Source organism: Prionailurus bengalensis, chromosome D1 (assembly GCF_016509475.1).
Source record: "Prionailurus bengalensis isolate Pbe53 chromosome D1, Fcat_Pben_1.1_paternal_pri, whole genome shotgun sequence".
NCBI lineage: Eukaryota > Metazoa > Chordata > Mammalia > Carnivora > Felidae > Prionailurus > Prionailurus bengalensis.
Window position 1 is genome coordinate 67,065,722 of NC_057346.1, and position 20,995 is coordinate 67,086,716.

Below are 20,995 nucleotides of genomic sequence, written 5' to 3' on the forward strand. Positions count from 1 at the left end.
TTGTAGATCTTCCATACTTGCTATGAAAAAAAATTAATATTTATATTTTTCAGTGATGCTTTTTCTTCCAGCCAATCTTTTCTATTGGGAATGTAAGAGATCTGAAAATAGTAATCAGGTGAAATGTTATAGGATTCAAATAAATATGATAAGCTTTTAGTCTCATTAACTGGCAATTTAAAGATGAATACTTACAAGTTCATGGATATCAGTTTTAAAGATAGAATGTACTCCAATAATGAAAGGTGTTGGGGAACTTAGAACTTCTAGTAGCTGAGCCGGGAGAATGGGAATATAAGGATAACTGGAAATAATAAAAGAATATGTGAGATATATTTGTTTTTCTGTAATATGAACGTATTTTCTTTTATCTTTATGCAGTATGAATTTTAGATTACCTACATTATCATTAATATTCTCATGGTTATTAACATTAAATTTTTAAAAAGAAAGATTTAAAAACATTTTCATGTAAAAGAGATGATCAGGTATAACAAGATATAAAGTAAACGGAACCCAGGACAGCTTCCTTATCCCTTATCCCTCTGAGGTAAGCAGTCTTTTTAGGTTTATTCATCTTGCTTGAAAACATTTTTCCTTACATAAAAATCTGACATCAGGAGGTAACAGTGACTCCCTTATGGGCTCTCCCCCCTCAATAATGATGATGATTTGTCTAAACAAAACAATCATTCAAATTCCATTTGTTGTACTTGATGTTTGAATTCAATCAGAATGGCAAAGTACAAAAATTAAGGCATAGAATGCTCTCTTATCTAGGGGTTAAGAAAGGCACATAGTAAAAAAAAATAAAGAAATAAAATTTTTTTAAATAAAATATGGAGGCAGTCTAAATTTTTTTCTAGTTTGTATGACTTAAGATCCTAAGTGTTATGAGTATCAAATTGATAAACAGTATATTAGAATAAAATATTTTATTCATAACACTATCAAGCATCACTGTTTAGATTGTTTTGGTATTTACTTTTTACTATGGAAAGTTTTAACGTGTCCCCCAGAAAATAAAGAGGAAAAAAGGAAAATGAAACCCCATGTATCCAATCCAGATTTGACAATTACCAATGCATGGTTACATGTATGTTTCTACCCATTTTCATTCTCTCCCCTACTGTATTATTTGAAGCAACTCCCAGACATCATATCATTTATACATAAATACTTTAGTAGATATCTAAAAAAAGGTAAGGTATCTTTTTAAATATACATAATACCATTACAACTCCTAAAAATTAATAAGTCTTTAATATCAAATAACCAGAACTAACTTAAGACTTTTATCACCAATTGTATTCAGAGAGAATTAAATGTTGCTGACAATACTATGCAAGTTATTTTTTCCACTAAATTAATCAACATTCAGTAATGAACAACTTGGAAATTTTCCAAATTCTAGGTTAGATTTCCATCAGAATCATGTGTACAGTGTAACTTTGTAATATGCCCTTGTGGTTCAAAACTATTGATTGTGCTATGACATTTCAACTAATCATCAATAAGTAATGCAGAATTCAGAATAAATTAAAGTACCAAGTAGAAAACCTCACCTATATTTAAGAGGAAACATTAAAGATTCCAGGGCTCTGCAAGCATCACTAAGTCTCTGGAAACTTGCAGAATGGAAGAGAACCTTATTTTCTGTGAGAACTGCACAGAAGAGGCTGAGGACATTTTGAATTCCTGAAAACACAAGAGCAAATGCTTACCAAATGCATTTAATTTTATATGTGATGCCAACAAACAGACTAAGAATGACATGGAATGAAAAAGCCAATATTTTTTAAAGCTCTAAAGAAAACTATTTGGTTAAACTATAAACTCCATACAATCTATGGGTATTTGTTTTCCCAAACTTTCATTTTGTCTTTATTCTTCAAATCAGTGTAACACTCAGTGAACATATCAGTTGTTTGGAAATACTATTACCTTCTTTTCAACTTCATCTCCAAGGACTGTACTTAAATCCCTGTTTTAGATTCTGGCAATGTTAAATAACTTTTTTCCCCTTTAAAGTCAATTTGTCTGATGTTAATATAACCACACCAGCTTTGTTGTTGAAATTTTCCTGGTATGTCTTTTTCCATCTTTTCATTTCAACCTTTCTCTACTTCTTGTAAATATAGTTGGCATTAAAAAAAAATCCATTCTGACAACTTTTGTCTTTTAAAGAGATCATTTAATTGACTTATATTTATTGCAATTATTTCTATATATACACATAATATCTTATTCAATACTTTTTAGTTGTTCTACCTTTTTTACCATTTCTAAATGATTAATAGAAATGGACCTTCTTTTATCCCCTTATAAGTCCCCAGAATTTATAAGCCCTATTTTTTCTAGTGACAATGCTAAAAAATACAGCCTCAAACATACCAAACTGAAGTTAAAAAACTACATCATTTCTTATTTTCTTTTTTATTAACAAATCATCCTTAAATTATCAGTTGAACCTTAATTACATGGACCCACTAAATCAAGAGTTACCATTAGTTTTCTAAGGTAAAACACTTCCTCTATCTCCCTTTACTACAGCTTGCCCCTTCACATGAGGCATGCAGATATCTTCTTAGCCCATTAGTAACTGCCCATTATCCTCTTTTATCACTCCCAGCTTATCCTATATGATACACCTGAACTTATAGTTCCATTTTTAATTTTATCTCATTTTGACTAATGTAAAAGTTTCATAACTAGTTTCTCTAATCCAGTCCTTATTCATTTCAGATCTATTCTCCGGCATGATGGACATAAAATACATATCTGATTATGTCACTTTCATGCCTCAATCTCTTTGGTATCTTCCCATCCTTTTGGGTAGTGATTTTCAAGTATACTCTGTTCCACAGAAGCAATTTATTAAGAGAAGCTTTGCTTCAGTTTTATATATTAATCTCTGTGAACCTCAGTTGGTAAAATGAGGATAATTTCAAAACCTATCTTATAGGGTTGCTATGAAGAAGAAATGAGATAATACATAGAGTTCTCAGCATGGCACCATGGTAAATAATATATATAGATATATTAGCTGAAATTATGATTATTGTTGCAATTACTATTGTAATTATTATAGTTGTTACCATTAATTTCCTTTGAAGTTAGGATTCCGATGCTAAAACTGAAGACACCTGACGTACCAGACTAGGTCTGACTGAGCTCCATGCCAAATTGTCTTTATGGCCTTACTTCCACATTTCCAACCCAGCTGCTGCCTCCCACCCTTGTGTGATCAATATTAAACTAACCTAGCTCTCAGAACACTTCTTTCAGTTTGATATCTCTGCTTCTTATATTCATGTTCTTTTTTTTTTTTTTTTTTTTTTTTTTAATTTTTTTTTTTTAATTTATTTTTGGGACAGAGAGAGACAGAGCATGAATGGGGGAGGGGCAGAGAGAGAGGGAGACACAGAATCGGAAACAGGCTCCAGGCTCCGAGCCATCAGCCCAGAGCCTGACGCGGGGCTCGAACTCCCGGACCGCGAGATCGTGACCTGGCTGAAGTCGGACGCTTAACCGACTGCGCCACCCAGGCGCCCCTCATGTTCTTTTTTTTATGTTTATTTATTTTTGAGAGAAAGAGAGAGAGAGAGAGAGAGAGAGAGAGAGAGAGAGAGAACACAGGGGAGGGGCATAGAGAAAGGGAAATAGAGGATCTGAAGCAGGCTCTGTGAGGGCTCAAGCTCACAAACCATGAGATCATAACCTGAGCTGACGTTGGATGCTTAACCCACTGAGCCACCCAGGTGCCCCTGTTTGCTCTTTTTGCCCCTTCATTAAAATGTGAGTCCCTCAAGGTAATACTGGGCCTTATACATTGCTATACCCCTCCTGCCAAGAACTGACTATATAGCAGACACTCAAAAATGTTTCACTGAACTGACAAGCTCTCTGAATGGTGACAGGAGTCACTATAAAAAGATGTTAAACCTTCATTAGAAGATATCAGAGAATATCTTTATAAATTCAGATAGGGAAAGTGTAAAATACACGTCATAAATTAAAAGATTGATAAATTCAATAATTTTAAATTGAGAATTTCTATCAAAAAATAACAAAAAATGAGGACAAATCTCAGACTGAGAAAAATTACATAGGAAGTATATAAATGTGAAAAAATGTTGCCAAAAAATATGTTGCCCTTGCTGGAGGAAACAAATCCAAAAATATAGCTAAGACCAATTTCAAAGAACTTACTGCCTAATTTTTCTTCTAGGAATTTTATGCTTTCTAGTTTTACGTTTAAGTCTTTAAACTATTTGAGTTTTATCTTTGTATGTGGTTTAAGAAAGTGGTTCAGTTTCATTTGTTTGGCATGCAGTTGTCCAGTTTTCCCAATATAATTTATTGAAAAGACTGTCTTTTCCCCATTGTATATTCTTGCCTCCTTTTTTGTAGATTAACTGACCATATAAGCATGGGTTTATTTCTGGACTCTAGTCTATTACATTGATCTACATGTTTCTGTGTCAATACCATACTATTTTGATTGCTATAGCTTTGTAGTATAGTTTGAAATCAGAAAGTGTGATACCTCCAGTTTTGTTCTTTCTCAATACTGCTTCGCCCCCAATAATGTTCTTTAGAACTGTTTTCTCTACACTCATAATTTGTTCTGGAATCAGATATTCCAATTAGTTGTTGTGTTTCTTTAGTCTCATTCAATATGGAACATTATCACAATATTAACAAGTTTTTTTTTTTTTTTTTTTTACTGAGGTAGAATTCACACCATAAAATAACCATTTTAAAGAGAACAATTTATTGATTTGCTTATGTTGAAACATTACTGCATTCCAGGAATAAATCCCCTTTGACCACAGTATATGATCCTCTTAACATGTTGTTAAATTTGATTTACTAATATTTGTTGAGCATTTTTACCTCTATATTCATTGAGATTTGGCTTGTAGTTTACTTCCTTCCTTCCTTCATTTCTCTTTTTCTCTTTCTTTACTTCCTTCCCTCTGTCTTTCTTTGCTTCCTTCTTTCCTTCCTTCTCTTTTCCTTTCTCTCCTCCTCTCCCTTTCTTTCTTTCTTTCTTTCTTTCTTTCTTTCTTTCTTTCTTTCTTTCTTTCTCTTTCCTTCTCTCTTTCCTTTTCTTCCTTCCTTCCTTCCTTCCTTCCTTCCTTCCTTCCTTCCTTCCTTCCATGTCTACATCTGGCTTTGATATCAGGGTAATTGTGGCCTCATAAAATGGGCTTGGAAATGTTTCCTCTGCTTCTACTTTTTTTGGAAGAATTTGAAATGAATAGGTATTTTATTTTTCTTTAAATGTTTGGTAGAATTCAGCAGTGAAGCCAGGTGGTCCTGAAGTTTTCTTTCTGGGATGTTTTTGATTACAGCTTCACTCTTCTTACTAGTAATTATTTGTTCAGATTTTCTATTTCTTTATGATTCAGTCTTGGTAGGTTGTATGTTTCTAGGAATTTATGTGTTCTTCCAGGTTATCTAACTATTGGCATGTAATTATTCGTAGTACTCTCTTATGGTCCTTAGCCATTTCTGTGGTATCAACTGTAATGTCTTTTCTTTCATACCTGATTTTATTTGCAGCTTCTCTCTTTTTTTTCTTAGTCTTGTTAAAGATTTGTCATTTTGTTTTTCTTTTCAAAAAAAATCGAACAAACCAGATCTTAGTATCATTGGCCTTTTTTATTGCCTTTTTAACTCTATTTCATTTAATTCTGCTCTGATCTTTGTTATTTCTTTCTAACTTTAGGCTTTGTTTGCTCTTTTTCTAGTTCTTTGGAATGTAAAGTTAGTCTGCATATATTTGAGATCTTTCCTTTTTCTTTTTTTTTTTTTAAATTTTTTTTTTTTTTCAACGTTTATTTATTTTTGGGACAGAGAGAGACAGAGCATGAACGGGGGAGGGGCAGAGAGAGAAGGAGACACAGAATCGGAAGCAGGCTCCAGGCTCTGAGCCATCAGCCCAGAGCCTGACGCGGGGCTTGAACTCACGGACCGCGAGATCGTGACCTGGCTGAAGTCGGTCGCTTAACCGACTGCGCCACCCAGGCGCCCCATCCTTTTTCTTAATGTAGGTATTTATTGCTATAAACTTACATCTTAGATATGTTTTTGCTGCATCCCATAAATTTTAGTATGTTGTATTTCCACTTTCATTTGTCTTATGATGTTTTTGATTTCCTTTTTGACTTTTTAATTGACCCATTGGCTGTTAAGGAGCACATTGTTTAATCTCTATATATCTTTGAATTTTCAAATTTTCTTATTAATTTCTAAGTTTTATACCATTATGGTTGGTTGGAAAGTATGCTTTACATGATTTTGATCTTCTTAAATTTATTAAGACTTGTTTTGTGACCAAACACATGATCTACCCTGGAGAATGATCCATGTGCACTTGAGAAGAATGTGTGTTCTGTTGTTGGATGAAAGGTTCTGTATACACCTATGAGGTCCATCTGGTCTAACGTGTCATCTCGGTCTTATTTTTCTTAATTGATTTTGTTTGCTTATAAACCCATTGTTGAATATGGAGTACTGAAGTCCTTTACTATTATTGTTTTGTTGTCTATTTTTCCCTTCAAATCTGCTAATATTTGCTTTATATATTCAGACACTCCAATGTTGCATACATAAACATAATTGTTATATCCACTTGATGAGTTAATCACTTTGTCATTATACAATGACCTCTTTATCTCTTATTACAGTTTTTGGCTTAAAGTCTATTATGTCTAATATATCAGTATAGCTACCCATGCTTTACTTTTATTTCTATTTGCATGGAATATATTTTTAGATACTTTCACCTTCAGTCAATGTGTGTCCTAAATGCTGAAGTGAGTCTTTTTGCTTTGGGCTCTGGTAAAGACAGCAGCGGGCACCTGAAAATGTGCTAATTAGAAGCTGAACCTTCAGACAGGTACTGGTAAAGTAGCTGGGAGAAACAGTGGGAGATGGGCATTTTTGGCAGCTCCCTCTGCAATGAGTTCTGGAGGGACAGTCGCTGTGAGTGCCCAGAACTCCATTAAAAACTGCCTGTGTGTTTACTATAGTCCTGTGAGACTCATGAACGAAAGCTCTGCTGACTTACAGAGTTGGGAATTTGGAAGACCCATCCCTTGGGCAGGAGCCTTAAAAGTTGGGGTACAAGATGTGTGATCCAAACTCCTCACTCTTCAAGTTGTAGTTGGGAGTTGAGATTTCTCTCTCCGATATATAGCATTCTGCAAGGAGTGCTGTTTATGGCAAAAATGTATCTTAATCTTTCCTACCCATTTCAATGTGTGTATTTGTCAAGGGCCCAATGTATAGGAGTTACTCAACCGGTTTCTGGATTTCTCTCAGAGAGAATTGCTCTGTGTGTAGCTGTGCATTTGATGTATCTGTGAAAGGAATGAATTTAGGAGCCTCCTCTGTTGCCTTCTTGGTCCAGAGTCTCCAGGTAGGCCTTCTATGACTTATTTTCAGGATTTCTCTGTTAAATTTCTGGCAGGTGTGCCACTAGTCCCAAATAGAATTGTAAATTAGACAAGCAGAATTAGAGGGTTTTTTTGCCTTTCATTTCCTACTGGGTTCAATACTACTGTTACTGACAATGATGTGGATTTAAGCTTTCCGTCCTATTTGGCAGCAAAGCTGCTGGTTATATGGCCAGCTCTGCCCTGGAAGAAACTATCATTCTTACTGACAGAGCTGAAATGTGAGGGAGATGGTAGCAACTTCAGCTAAGAATGCTGCAGATTTTTACTGTTCTCACCCAAAATACAAGCATGAATAACTGCTTCTAAATTTGTTTGCTTCTGGTCAATTTTTAGAGCTCTGAAATAGTTGTATTCAACAATTATTGTCTAGTTTCATACTGGTTCTTTGGGGAAGAGATTTGCTCATCTCTTTATACTGCTATAAGCAGACATGTGGTCCTTGGTGATGTCAGTTTCGCTTACCTAAATTTTTACTTAATGTTGTCCAATTTTTCTAATGGATATTTCACATTTTTCCTTGCAACTAACAAGCAATCTGTGGTCTGACACTTTAGGCCATGCAAGTATCTTGCTCCTCACCAAAATTTCTGCCTAGATTCATTTTTTATTATTTTTTAAAATGTTTATTTAGTTTTTAGATTGAGAGACACAGCAGGGGAGGGGCAGAAAGGGAGGGAGACAGAGGATCTGAAGTGGGCTCTGTGCTGACGGCAGAGAAGCCAATGCAGGGCTGAAACTCATGAACTGGGAGATCATGACCTGAGCCGAAATGGGACACTTATCCAACTGAGCCACCCAGATGCCCCAAATTTCTGCCTAGATTTCACATCTACTGATAATTACTGCAAAAATCAGACTTTGCTATGATGATTATAAAATGATTTTCCAAATCCAGCACTTCTTCCACATCCACCAGTTAGCACTCAACATTCTGCAATTAGTAGACTCCTCATTTATCCCTCCCTCACATGCTTATTTGTGTATCCCCTATCAGTTTGAACTCATGAATTCCTATTTTTAATCCCAACATTCTATAAAGTCATTACTAACTTAACTATTTTTTGTGCTAAACAAGTCCTAGATTTAGACAGTGGGCATGACTTTAACCTAGTTCTTGTGCCCTGTGACATGAACCCACGTTTTTTTCCTAGTTTTTTCTTACTTTCTGGCTTAACAAAACAATCCAGGCTCATATTATAACTACCTTGTCCCTGCCCTAAGGTCAGCAATTTCTCTAAGAAGTCCTGGCACTGTTTTGTGACGTATGGTATTAAAGACCAAGATCCTGAATTAGTTCCTTCATGTTTGCTATTAATTGTATTATATATTTGGGTGCCCCCATACTGGAAGCATTAATATTTACAATTGTTATATCTTCTTGTTGGATTGCCCCCTTTATGATTATATAATACCCTTCTTTGTCTTTTATTAAAAGTCTTTGTTTTAAAGTATTTTGTTTGATATAAGTATTGCTACTTTGGCTTTTTTTTTTTTCTTGACATCCATTTGTGTGATAAATGATTCTACACCCCTCACTTTCAATCTGCAAGTGTCTTTAGGTCTACAAAGAGTCGCTTGTAGGTAGCATATAGATAAATCTTATTGTTTTACCCATTCTGTCACCCTATGTCTTTTGGCTGGAGCATTTAATCCATTTACATTCAAAGCAACATATATATATATATATATATATATATATATATATATATACACACACACATACATACATACACATATATATGTATATATACACACACACACACATATATAGCCTTTTTAAAATTATTATTTTACTGATTTTGTCATTCTTTCTGGAGATTTTTGCTAATCATTCCTTATCTTTGTCACTTGTGGTCTCTACTTTGCACTTAAAGAGTCACCTTTCATATTTTTTTGCAGGGCTGGTTTAGTGGTTACAAACTGTTAGTTTTTGTTTGGGAAACTTTATTGCTCCTTCTATTCTGAATACTGATAATAATACAATAATAGTAGGGGACTTTAACACCCCACTTACATCAATGGATAGATCATCTAAACAAAACATAAACAAGGAAATAATTTGGTTTTTTTTGTTTTTAGTCTTTAGGTTTTTGTTTTTGTTTATTTGTTTGTTCGTGTTATTTGTTTGTGTGTTTGCATGTTTTTGTCTCCTGTTTGTCTGTTTTCCTTTACAGGGCTACTCCAAGGAACAAATCAAAGCACACCTGGTGGAGGGTACAAAATATTATTGTGAGTAAGGTAATAAAATAACCAAAGTCACAACAGAGAGCAAGTAACAACCCCGAAAAAAACATCTCCTGAGGGCCAGGCTCTAGACAGTGTATGACCCTCCTTGAATATAACAGTGCTCACAGGTGCAGAGCACACAAGCTTTTAAAACACATAAGGGACAGAAAACTTGCGAAAATGAGGAAACGGAAGAATTTTCCTCAAAAGAAATTCCAGGAAGTAGCGACAACTAACAAATTGATCAAAACCGATTTAAGCAATATAACTGAACAAGAATTTAGAATGATAGTCATAAAATTAATTGCTGGGCTTGAAAAAAACATAGAGGACAGCAGAGAATCTATTGCTACAGAAATCAAGGGACTAAGAAATAGTCATGATGAATTAAAAAATGCTATAAATGAGATGCAAAATAAAATGGAGGCAGCCACAGTGTGGACTGAAGAGGCAGAGGGGAGAATAGGTGAATTAGAAGATAAAATTATGGAAAAAGAGGAAGCTGAGAAAAAGAGAGATTAAAAAATCCATGAGTACAAGGGGAGGATTAGGGAACTAAGTGATGCAATCAAACAGAACAATATCCATTATCATAGGAATTCAGAGGAAGAGAGAAAGGGGCTGAAGGCATACTTGAACAAATCATAGCTGAGAAATTCCCCGATCTGGGGAAGGAAACAGGCATTGAAATCCAAGAGGCAGAGAGAACTCCCTTCAGACGTAACTTGAATTGATCTTCTGCACAATTTATCATAGTCAAACTGGCAAAATACAAGGATAAAGAGAGAATTCTGAAAGCAGGTAGGGATAAACGGTCTTAACACACAAAGGTAGACACATAAGGGTAGTAGCAGACCTATCTATTGAAACTTGGCAGGCCAGAAAGGAATGGCAGGAAATCTTCAATGTGATGAACAGAAAAAATATGCAGCCAAAAATCCTTTACCCAGCAAGTCTGTCATTCAGAATAGAAGGAGAGATAAAGGTTTTCCCAAACAAAAACTGAAGGAATTCATCACCACTAAACCAGCCCTACAAAACATCCTAATGGGGGACTCTGAGTGAAATGTTGCAAAGACCACAAAATACCAGAGACACCACTACAAGCATGAAACCTACAGATATCACAATGACTCTACCCATATCTTTCAAAATAACACTGAATGTAAATGGACTAAATACACCAACCAAAAGACACAGGGTATCAAAATGGATAAAAAAACAAGACCCATCTATTTGCTGTCTACCAGAGACTCATTTGAGACCTGAGGACACCTTCAGATTCAAAGTGAGGGGATGGAGAACTATCTATCATGCTATTGGAGGTCAAAAGAAAGCTGGAGTAGCCATACTTAAATCAGACAAACTAGACTTTAAATTAAAGGCTGTAACAAGAGATGAAGAGATGTCAGCTGTGCTGACAGCTCAGAGCCCGGAGCCAACTTCGGATTCTGTGTCTCCCTCTCTCTGTCCTTCCCTGGCTCACACCTCTGTCTCTCTCTTTCTCTCAAAAGTAATAAACATTAAAAAAAATCTGCTAGAACTGAAACACAAATTCAGTAAAGTCCCAGGATACAAAATCAGCATACAGAAATCTGTTGCATTTCTATACACCAGTAAAGCAGCAGAGAAATTAAGGAAACAATCTCATTTACAATTGCACAAAAACCAATAGGATAGCTAGGAATAAACTTAACCAGAGCATTGAAAGAGCTGTATTCTGAAAACTATAAAACACTGATGAAAGAAACTGCAGGTGACACAAAGAAATGGAAAAACATACCATGCTGCTCATGGGTTGGAAGATCAAATATTGTCAAAATGTTTATACTGCCCAAAGGAATTTATACATTTAATGCAATCCCTATCAAAATGGGAATTTTTCACACCATTTTCCACAGAGCAGTCCTAAAATACGTATGGAACGACAAAAGACCTCGAACAGCCAAAGCAACCTTGAAGAAGAAAAGCAAAGCTGGAGGCATCACAATTCCAGACTTCAGGTTATATTACAAAGCTGTAGTAATCAAAAGAGTATGGTACTGGCACAAAAATAGGCACATAGATCAATTGAACAGAACAGAAAACCCAGAAGTGAAGTCAGAACTGTATGATCAATTAATCTTCGACAAAGCAGGAAAGAATATCCAATTATCCAAGAGAAAGCCAGTCTCTTCAAAAAATGGTGTTGGGAAAACTGAACCATAGTACGCAACAGAATGAGATTGGACCACTTAATTACACCATACACAAAAGTAAATTCAAAATGGATTAGAGACCTAAATGTGAGACTTGAAACCATAAAAATCCTAGAGGAGAACAGGAGCAATAACCTCTTTGACATCCAGCTGGAGCAACTTCTTACTAGATATATCTCCTGAAGCAACGGAAACAAAAAAGCAAAAATAAACTATAGGGACTTCATCAAAATAAAAAGCTTCTGCACAGCAAAGGAAACAAGCAACAAAAGTAACAGGCAACCTGCAGAATGGGGGATGATATTTGGAAATGATATATTTGATAAAAGGTTAGTATCTAAAATATATAAAGAACTTACAAAACTCAACACTCAAAAATTAATAATTCACCTAAAACATGGGCAGAAGACACGCATAGAGAAGTGAAATTAGTCAGTCAGAGAAAGACAAAAATCATATGATTTCAGTCATATGAGGACTTTAAGAGACAAAACAGGTGAACATAAGGGAAGGGAAACAAAAATAACATAAAAACAGTAAGGGGGACAAAACAGAAGAGACTCATAAATATGGAGAACAAACTGAGGGTTACTGGAGGGGTTTTGGGGGGGGATAGGCTCAATGGGTAAAGGGCATTAAGGAATCTACTCCTGAAATCATTGTTTCACTATATGCTAACTAATTTGGATGTAAATTTTAAAAAATAACGTTAAAAAAAAAGAAGATACACAGATATTTTTTGAAAGAAGACATCCAGATGGCCAACAGACACATGAAAAGATGCTCAACATCACTCATCATCAGGAAAACACAAATCAAAACTACAATGAGGTATCACCCCACACCAGTCAGAATGGCTAAAATTAACATAAGAAACAACAGGTGTTGGCAAGGATGTGGAGTAACGGGAACCCTCTTACACTAGGGTGCAAACTGGTGCAGTAACTCTGGAAAAACAGTATGGAGGTTCCTTAAAAAGTTAAAAATAGAACTATCAGCAATTATATTACTAGGTATTTACCCAAAGGATACAAAAATACTAATTCAAGGGATACATGCACCCTGATGTTGATAGTAGCATTATCTATAATAGCCCAATTATGGGGAAAGCCCAAATATACACTGATAAATGGATAAAGAAGATGTGGTGTGCATATCTCACACACACACACACACACACACACACACACACACACACACACACACTGGAATATTACTCAGTCATGAAAAAGAATGAAATCTTGCTGTTTGCAACAACATGGATGGAGCTAGAGAGTATTATGCTAAGTGAAATAAGTCAGAGAAGGACAGAAAGATATAATTTCATTCATATGTAGAATTTACGAACAAATGCACAAAGGGAAAAAAAGATAGAGGGAAGCAAACCAAGAAACACTCTTAACTACAGAGAACAAACTGGTGGTTACCAGAGGGCAAGTGGGTAGAGAGCTGGGTGAAATATGTGATGGGGATTAAGGAGTGTACTTGTGATGAGCACCGGGTATTGTATAGAAGTGTTGAATCACTATACTGTACATCTGAAATTAATATTACACTGTATGTTAACTAACTGGAATTTAAACAGGAACATTAAAAAAAAAGAAGGACCAAGATTCTGAGTATTAGGGTAATGTTAGATCATTTTTACTGGGAGTTTTTGTTCCTGAGTCACTTCAGTAGACAAACATAAGAAATATATCCATGTACACATATATATATGCACAAATATATAAACATATATACATGCATATAGACAGATGCATATACATGAGAAATCCTGGGTCCACACCATTACTTTTAATTCTAATCCATTCCTACAGGGTCTCCCCACTGACTCCAACACATATTTGTGTGTGCCTTCCACCAGTGAGAACCCTGGAGAGTAATAACATACACATATTTATCCATTTGCTAAATCTTATATTACATATAAAGTAGTTGCAAAATTTCCTCAGCCATTCTAACTCAAAACACCACACCAACTAAAAAGGAGCTCATGATTTGTATGTAATTCTCTCCTCAAACCTGTCCAAAACTGAAGTTAATCAAATACTGCATATGCAAGTTACTTTAATTAGTTTTTCTTTTCAGTGTGGCTAGGTTCTTCATTTGAAAGACAGTGGAGTTTGTTTCCGTACGCTTTCAATTTTAATATATTTTTTTGTTTCTTCCATCATTACTGATTTAGTATTATGTTCTGAATATGTAAGACCTACATATACTTCCAGAAGTGGAATCTATATAAAAAGTCTACTCAGAGAAGTGTCACTCCTTCCCTGAATTAATAGTATTGTGCCCAAATCAATTTCCTGGTTGTTATAATGTACTATAACTATATAAAATATTATTTGGGGGAAATATGAATGATGTATACATGAGGCTTTTCTGCACCAGTTTACTGCATCTGTTCTGAGTCAAAGTATTTAAAAACAAAAAATCGGAGTGCCTGGGTGGCTCAGTTGGTCACGTGTCCAACTTTGGCTCAGGTCATGATCTCACAGTTTGTGAGTTCAAGCCCTGCAATGGGCTCTGTGCTGACATCTCAGAGCCTAGAGCCTGCTTTCGATTCTGTGTCTCCCTCTCTCTACCCCTTCCCTGCTCGTGCTCTCTCTCTCTCTCAAAAATAAACATACATACAAACATACATAAATACAAACAAAAATTTTTGTTAAAAAAACTCTGTGGTCATATCAGTTTTCAATGGTTGCTGTAACAAATTACCACAAACTTAATGGCTTAGAACAACACATATTATCTTTTATATTCTATTTTTTTATGTATAATAAGTCACTGTCATTAAGTGGTTGTCACTTTGACATGGAGAAGTCCACATTACATGCTGTTCTTTTCTAGTAACAGGATATTCCTTACTAGTTTTGTCTTGTTTATGGCACCTAAACTTTTCAGAGTTTATCTGGCAAAAGGAAACATTCCCATTTTTTCCAGGAGACATTTCTGAAATCTTACTTAAGCACATTGTCAGTTTTATTACGAAGATGTTTCATATTTTAGCCAAATATTTTTATAGTAAGAATTCAGAATTATTTTAATCATTAAAATGGTTTTATAATATGGCATATGTCTCCTACTTAACAGATGTTTATTGTATAGCAAACTGAATGTCATGACATTTTATAAGGCTCTCATTGTCAAAACCTTTAATAAAGTGAAAAGGTACTAAACGCTCTTTTCCTTGATACCATTGCATCTGTCTACATTTCATGATTAAATGAATGCTTTGCAAAAATATTAGTCTCTGTACTGTAAATAAAACAGGGGTGAGGATGGTGCAGGGGAGGCTGTTTCTTAAAATAATTTCTTTATGTTAAGCCAGTGCTTAAGAGGGGGGCTGTCAAGTACTTAGTCATCCTTCTTATGGTATTAGGTAATACAGCTTTTCAGAAAGCTTAGATCTGAATTTGTTATGAATAAAAATACTAACAGATACTTTATATCTGTGGGAACAATTTCAACTAACTCCTGTTCACTTTTCAAGAAAAACTCTTTGAAGCATATTAACCATTAAATGTATAATACTTATTAGCTCAGTTTTTCTTGGTTTATGGAAACATTTATATAAATGTGAAAATAAGTAATTTAGAATTATGATTAAAGTATGCATTTGCTTAAAAAACACAAACATATTACTATGAAGTTCAGCAGGTCTTAATGTTCAGTAGTCCTATTTTGGGGTTTTCCAGTTTCTAGCAAATGCCCACATTCCTTGGCTCATGGCCTCCTTCCATCTTTAAAGTTGACAAAAGCCAGTCAAGCGTTTCTCATTTATGTGATGTCAGAATGTACCACTCTAACACTGGCTCTTTTATCTCCCTCTTTCATCTTTCACAGATCTCTATGATTTATACTGGGCCCACCAAAGGAACCGATCCTTGAGCTGGATTTTGAAGAATAAGCAGAAGTTAGTTAGGGAGACAGGAGAAACAAGGCTTTCAAAGCTGACAGAAAACCATGTGCAAATAAACAGCGCTGAGGAGGAAAAGGCAGTAAGACCTATAAGTAGTTCTCTCAAGGGCATGTTCAAAAAGAATCTGAATACCATGAGAAGGAATCCGGCTTTCTTTCCTGAAGACTCTGGGGAAGAACTTTTGCCTCTCCACTCTTATCTGAACTCTCTGCAATGTTCCCCCCATCTCCCACAAAAAGAATCCGTTCTGATCATCCACCAGAAAATAAAATTCATAGTCAGCATCATTTATTACTAGATAAATCGTGAAGAAAGCAGGTATTCCATTTTTAAGGGACTTTAACCACTTATATCAGTAAAAACAACCAGTTTAGGATACCAAGGAGGAAATATTACACTATACTCACTAACACAAGATTTATATTAGGATTTACATTAGAAATGAGTTAGGGACAATATTCTAGTACTTAAAGGGGAAGTTTTCCATAATCCAGAAAATAATATTGTGTATATGTACAAATATTTACCCATCCCTAACTGAAGTATTTCTTAAATTTTGTATTCTTGGGGCATCTGAGTGGCTCAGCTGGTCAAGCGGCCAACTATGACCTAGGTCATAATCTCCCAGTTGGTGGGTTTGAGCCATGCATCGGCTTGCTCCTCTCAGCATGGAGCCCGCTTTGGATTAATTACTCTCTCTGCCCTCCCCAGCTCATGCGCTTTCTCACTCTCTCTTTCTCTCAAGAAATAAAATATTAAAAAAAAAAAAAATTTTTTTTGTCAGACCCATAACCAGCGAAGAAATTGAATCGGTTATCAAAAATCTCCCAACAAATAAGAGTCCAGGACCAGATGGCTTCCCAGGAGAGTTCTACCAGACGTTTAAAGCAGAGATAATACCTATCCTTCTCAAGCTATTCCAAGAAATAGAAAGGGAAGGAAAACTTCCAGACTCATTCTATGAAGCCAGTATTACTTTGATTCCTAAACCAGACAGAGACCCAGTAAAAAAAGAGAACTACAGGCCAATATCCCTGATGAATATGGATGCAAAAATTCTCAATAAGATACTAGCAAATCGAATTCAACGGCATCTAAAAAGAATTATTCACCATGATCAAGTGGGATTCATTCCTGGGATGCAGGGCTGGTTCAACATTCGCAAATCAATCAACGTGATACATCACATTAACAAAAAAAGAGAGAAGAACCATATGATCCTGTCAATCGATGCAGAAAAGGCCTTCGACAAAATCCAGCACCCTTTCTTAATAAAAACCCTTGAGAAAGTCGGGATAGAAGGAACATACTTAAAGATCATAAAAGCCATTTATGAAAAGCCCACAGCTAACATCATCCTCAACGGGGAAAAACTGAAAGCTTTTTCCCTGAGATCAGGAACACGACAAGGATGCCCACTCTCACCGCTGCTGTTTAACATAGTGCTGGAAGTTCTAGCATCAGCAATCAGACAACAAAAGGAAATCAAAGGCATCCAAATTGGCAAAGATGAAGTCAAGCTTTCGCTTTTTGCAGATGACATGATATTATACATGGAAAATCCGATAGACTCCACCAAAAGTCTGCTAGAACTGATACAGGAATTCAGCAAAGTTGCAGGATACAAAATCAATGTACAGAAATCAGTTGCATTCTTATACACTAACAATGAAGCAACAGAAAGACAAATAAAGAAACTGATCCCATTCACAATTGCACCAAGAAGCATAAAATACCTAGGAATAAATCTAACCAAAGATGTAAAGGATCTGTATGCTGAAAACTATAGAAAGCTTCTGAAGGAAATTGAAGAAGATTTAAAGAAATGGAAAGACATTCCCTGCTCATGGATTGGAAAAATAAATATTGTCAAAATGTCAATCCTACCCAAAGCTATCTACACATTCAATGCAATCCCAATCAAAATTGCACCAGCATTCTTCTCGAAACTAGAACAAGCAATCCTAAAATTCATATGGAACCACAAAAGGCCCCGAATAGCCAAAGGAATTTTGAAGAAGAAGACCAAAGCAGGAGGCATCACAATCCCAGACTTTAGCCTCTACTACAAAGCTGTCATCATCAAGACAGCATGGTATTGGCACCAAAACAGACACATAGACCAATGGAATAGAATAGAAACCCCAGAACTAGACCCACAAACGTATGGCCAACTCATCTTTGACAAAGCAGGAAAGAACATCCAATGGAAAAAAGACAGCCTCTTTAACAAATGGTGCTGGGAGAACTGGACAGCAACATGCAGAAGGTTGAAACTAGACCACTTTCTCACACCATTCACAAAAATAAACTCAAAATGGATAAAGGACCTAAATGTGAGACAGGAAACCATCAAAACCTTAGAAGAGAAAGCAGGAAAAGACCTCTCTGACCTCAGCCGTAGCAATCTCTTACTCGACACGTCCCCAAAGGCAAGGGAATTAAAAGCAAAAGTGAATTCCTGGGACCTTATGAAGATAAAAAGCTTCTGCACAGCAAAGGAAACAACCAACAAAACTAAAAGGCAACCAACGGAATGGGAAAAGATATTCGCAAATGACACATCGGACAAAGGGCTAGTCTCCAAAATCTATAAAGAGCTCACCAAACTCCACACCCAAAAAACAAATAACCCAGTGAAGAAATGGGCAGAAAACATGAATAGACACTTCTCTAAAGAAGACATCCGGATGGCCAACAGGCACATGAAAAGATGTTCAGCGTCGCTCCTTATCAGGGAAATACAAATCAAAACCACACTCAGGTATCACCTCACGCCAGTCAGAGTGGCCAAAATGAACAAATCAGGAGACTATAGATGCTGGAGAGGATGTGGAGAAACGGGAACCCTCTTGCACTGTTGGTGGGAATGCAAATTGGTGCAGCCGCTCTGGAAAGCAGTGTGGAGGTTCCTCAGAAAATTAAAAATAGACCTACCCTATGACCCAGCAATAGCACTGCTAGGAATTTATCCAAGGGATACAGGAGCACTGATGCATAGGGCCACTTGTACCCCAATGTTCATAGCAGCACTCTCAACAATAGCCAAATTATGGAAAGAGCCTAAATGTCCATCCACTGATGAATGGATAAAGAAATTGTGGTTTATATACACAATGGAATATTACGTGGCAATGAGAAAAAATGAAATATGGCCTTTTGTAGCAACGTGGATGGAACTGGAGAGTGTGATGCTAAGTGAAATAAGCCATACAGAGAAAGACAGATACCATATGGTTTCACTCTTATGTGGATCCTGAGAAACTTAACAGGAACCCATGGGGGAGGGGAAGGAAAAAAAAAAAAAGAGGTTAGAATGGGAGAGAGCCAAAGCATAAGAGACTGTTAAAAACTGAGAACAAACTGAGGGTTGATGGGGGGTGGGAGGGAGGAGAGGGTGGGTGATGGGTATTGAGGAGGGCATCTTTTGGAATGAGCACTGGGTGTTGTATGGAAACCAATTTGTCAATAAATTTCAGAAAAAAAAAATAAATAGATAAAACATAAAAAAAAATTTTTTTTGTATTTTTGAATATCACATGCTTTCTTAAATTCAGATAATTAATAATCTCAAATATTTTAAGAAATTGTTTGTAATCCTAACTAGCAATGTTTGTTGCTGTGTTTATAGCTGTGTAATTATTTAGAAATTCAAATTTCTTTGAACTACAAGTCATAACCAGTTTGCTACATAGTCTTGAATTGATTCCTCCTCTTTAGTAGTTAATGTCCATCTAAAGCTGCACAATAACAGTAGAGAAGACAAACAAATATTCTAGTGATAATTACTACTGATTTCAGTACAATGGTTCACATACATCCTGTTGATTATTCAAATAGTAAAACATTCTGAAAAATTACTTCCTGTTCTTAACTTTTCATTAGGGGTTGAAGTTCTAGAATTCATAGCATCAAATATTAACAAATCTATTTGTTTCCTGTTTTGAAGAAAACACCAAAAAATTTTCTCCAGAAATTGTCCCCTTCTCTGAATAATAATATGTTGCATAGGTACAACACTATGTCTCAGCTTTCAAATGGCATATTGAGGAACTGAAGGCTGTGGTTTAAGACAGAATATATTTCAGGAAACCTTAAACAATTTATTACAGTTCTTTTACATAAATCCACAATGGAGAAGACAATATAATAATGATCCTGACTTAATAAAAGTCAAGGAAAGGAGATTTCTCATTTATTTGATCAATATTTGTCAAGAATCTACCATGTTCCAGGCACTGGGAATATAGTAGTAAAGAAAAACAAAACTGCTACCTTCACAAATTAACTAAAGTTGTATATAGGTTCATATATGTTAGTTTATAACTATCACTGAGAGGCAATGTTTAATACATTACAGATAGTACATTATTTCCAAATATGTTAGAAATGAAAATCTTCTAAGTAAAAAATGGTTTAAAAATGTAACTGAATTGGGCAACCATACATGGGACATGGGTATATTTTTAGTGGTTATGAACATAGGATTACTCCCTTAAGTGTGACATGAATTAAATATACTTTACAGGCTTATAAATAGAGCTTAGCAATGTGGTAATCTTTAAATATAAGAAGTGAATTAATAAATACATATGACCACAAATAATTCAATTCTAAAACTGTGAATATCCCAAGTAACAATCCATAAATGACCATTTGAACCAAAACTGTAAAAAGGTACAGCACATTTCTTTATAACCCTATAATTGATTCTGAGACTGGGGTAATCACGTCAGATTACTCCAATCCCAAGTGGCCCAGATTCCCAGTCTGTGCCTGTTCTGATAGACCAAGTTTTAAAATCTTTTTAACGTCTAAATTTAAGAAGCAGGAAGCAAAAGGTGTCTTGGGAATAGATAACAAACAAAGGGGAAGGATAATATATTGAGTAATTGCAGAATGAAATAAAGCAAGGATCAAGCAGGAAGGAATTGCCTTGGCAGAAATAACTCTTTTAATTAAAACTTCTTCCTTTCTTCTCCTTTTTCCTTCTTTCCTCCACTATTAAGCCTTTATCAAGCTGCTGAGATATATAAGAAATTGCAAACTCTAGGGATGGATAAGGAAATTTGAGGCAGGCTGAAACAGGGGTTCACAGTTCAGTGAAGATGGTAAGTAAATAATTAAAAGTAACAGAATATAGATATGTACAAAGTGCTACAGAGCACAAAAGA

At 35.5% G+C, this 20,995-nt stretch overlaps 1 protein-coding gene across 4 annotated transcripts in view; it reads right to left on the minus strand.

Moving 5' to 3' along the window:
- Positions 1–20,995, minus strand: part of SBF2 (SET binding factor 2) — a 505,713-nt gene that overhangs the window by 217,739 nt on the left and 266,979 nt on the right. For 3 of the 4 annotated variants that reach the window (XM_043580627.1, XM_043580628.1, XM_043580626.1), the window contains exon 1: positions 196–299. Coding sequence is in view for 1 of the 4 variants with exons in the window: in XM_043580629.1 (XP_043436564.1) it covers positions 196–304; positions 1,566–1,698 (242 nt within the window). In the remaining 3 variants the exon portion in view is untranslated. Of the gene's footprint in view, positions 1–195; positions 305–1,565; positions 1,699–20,995 lie in introns of those variants that run through there. The other variant, XM_043580629.1, reaches the window with a different exon arrangement.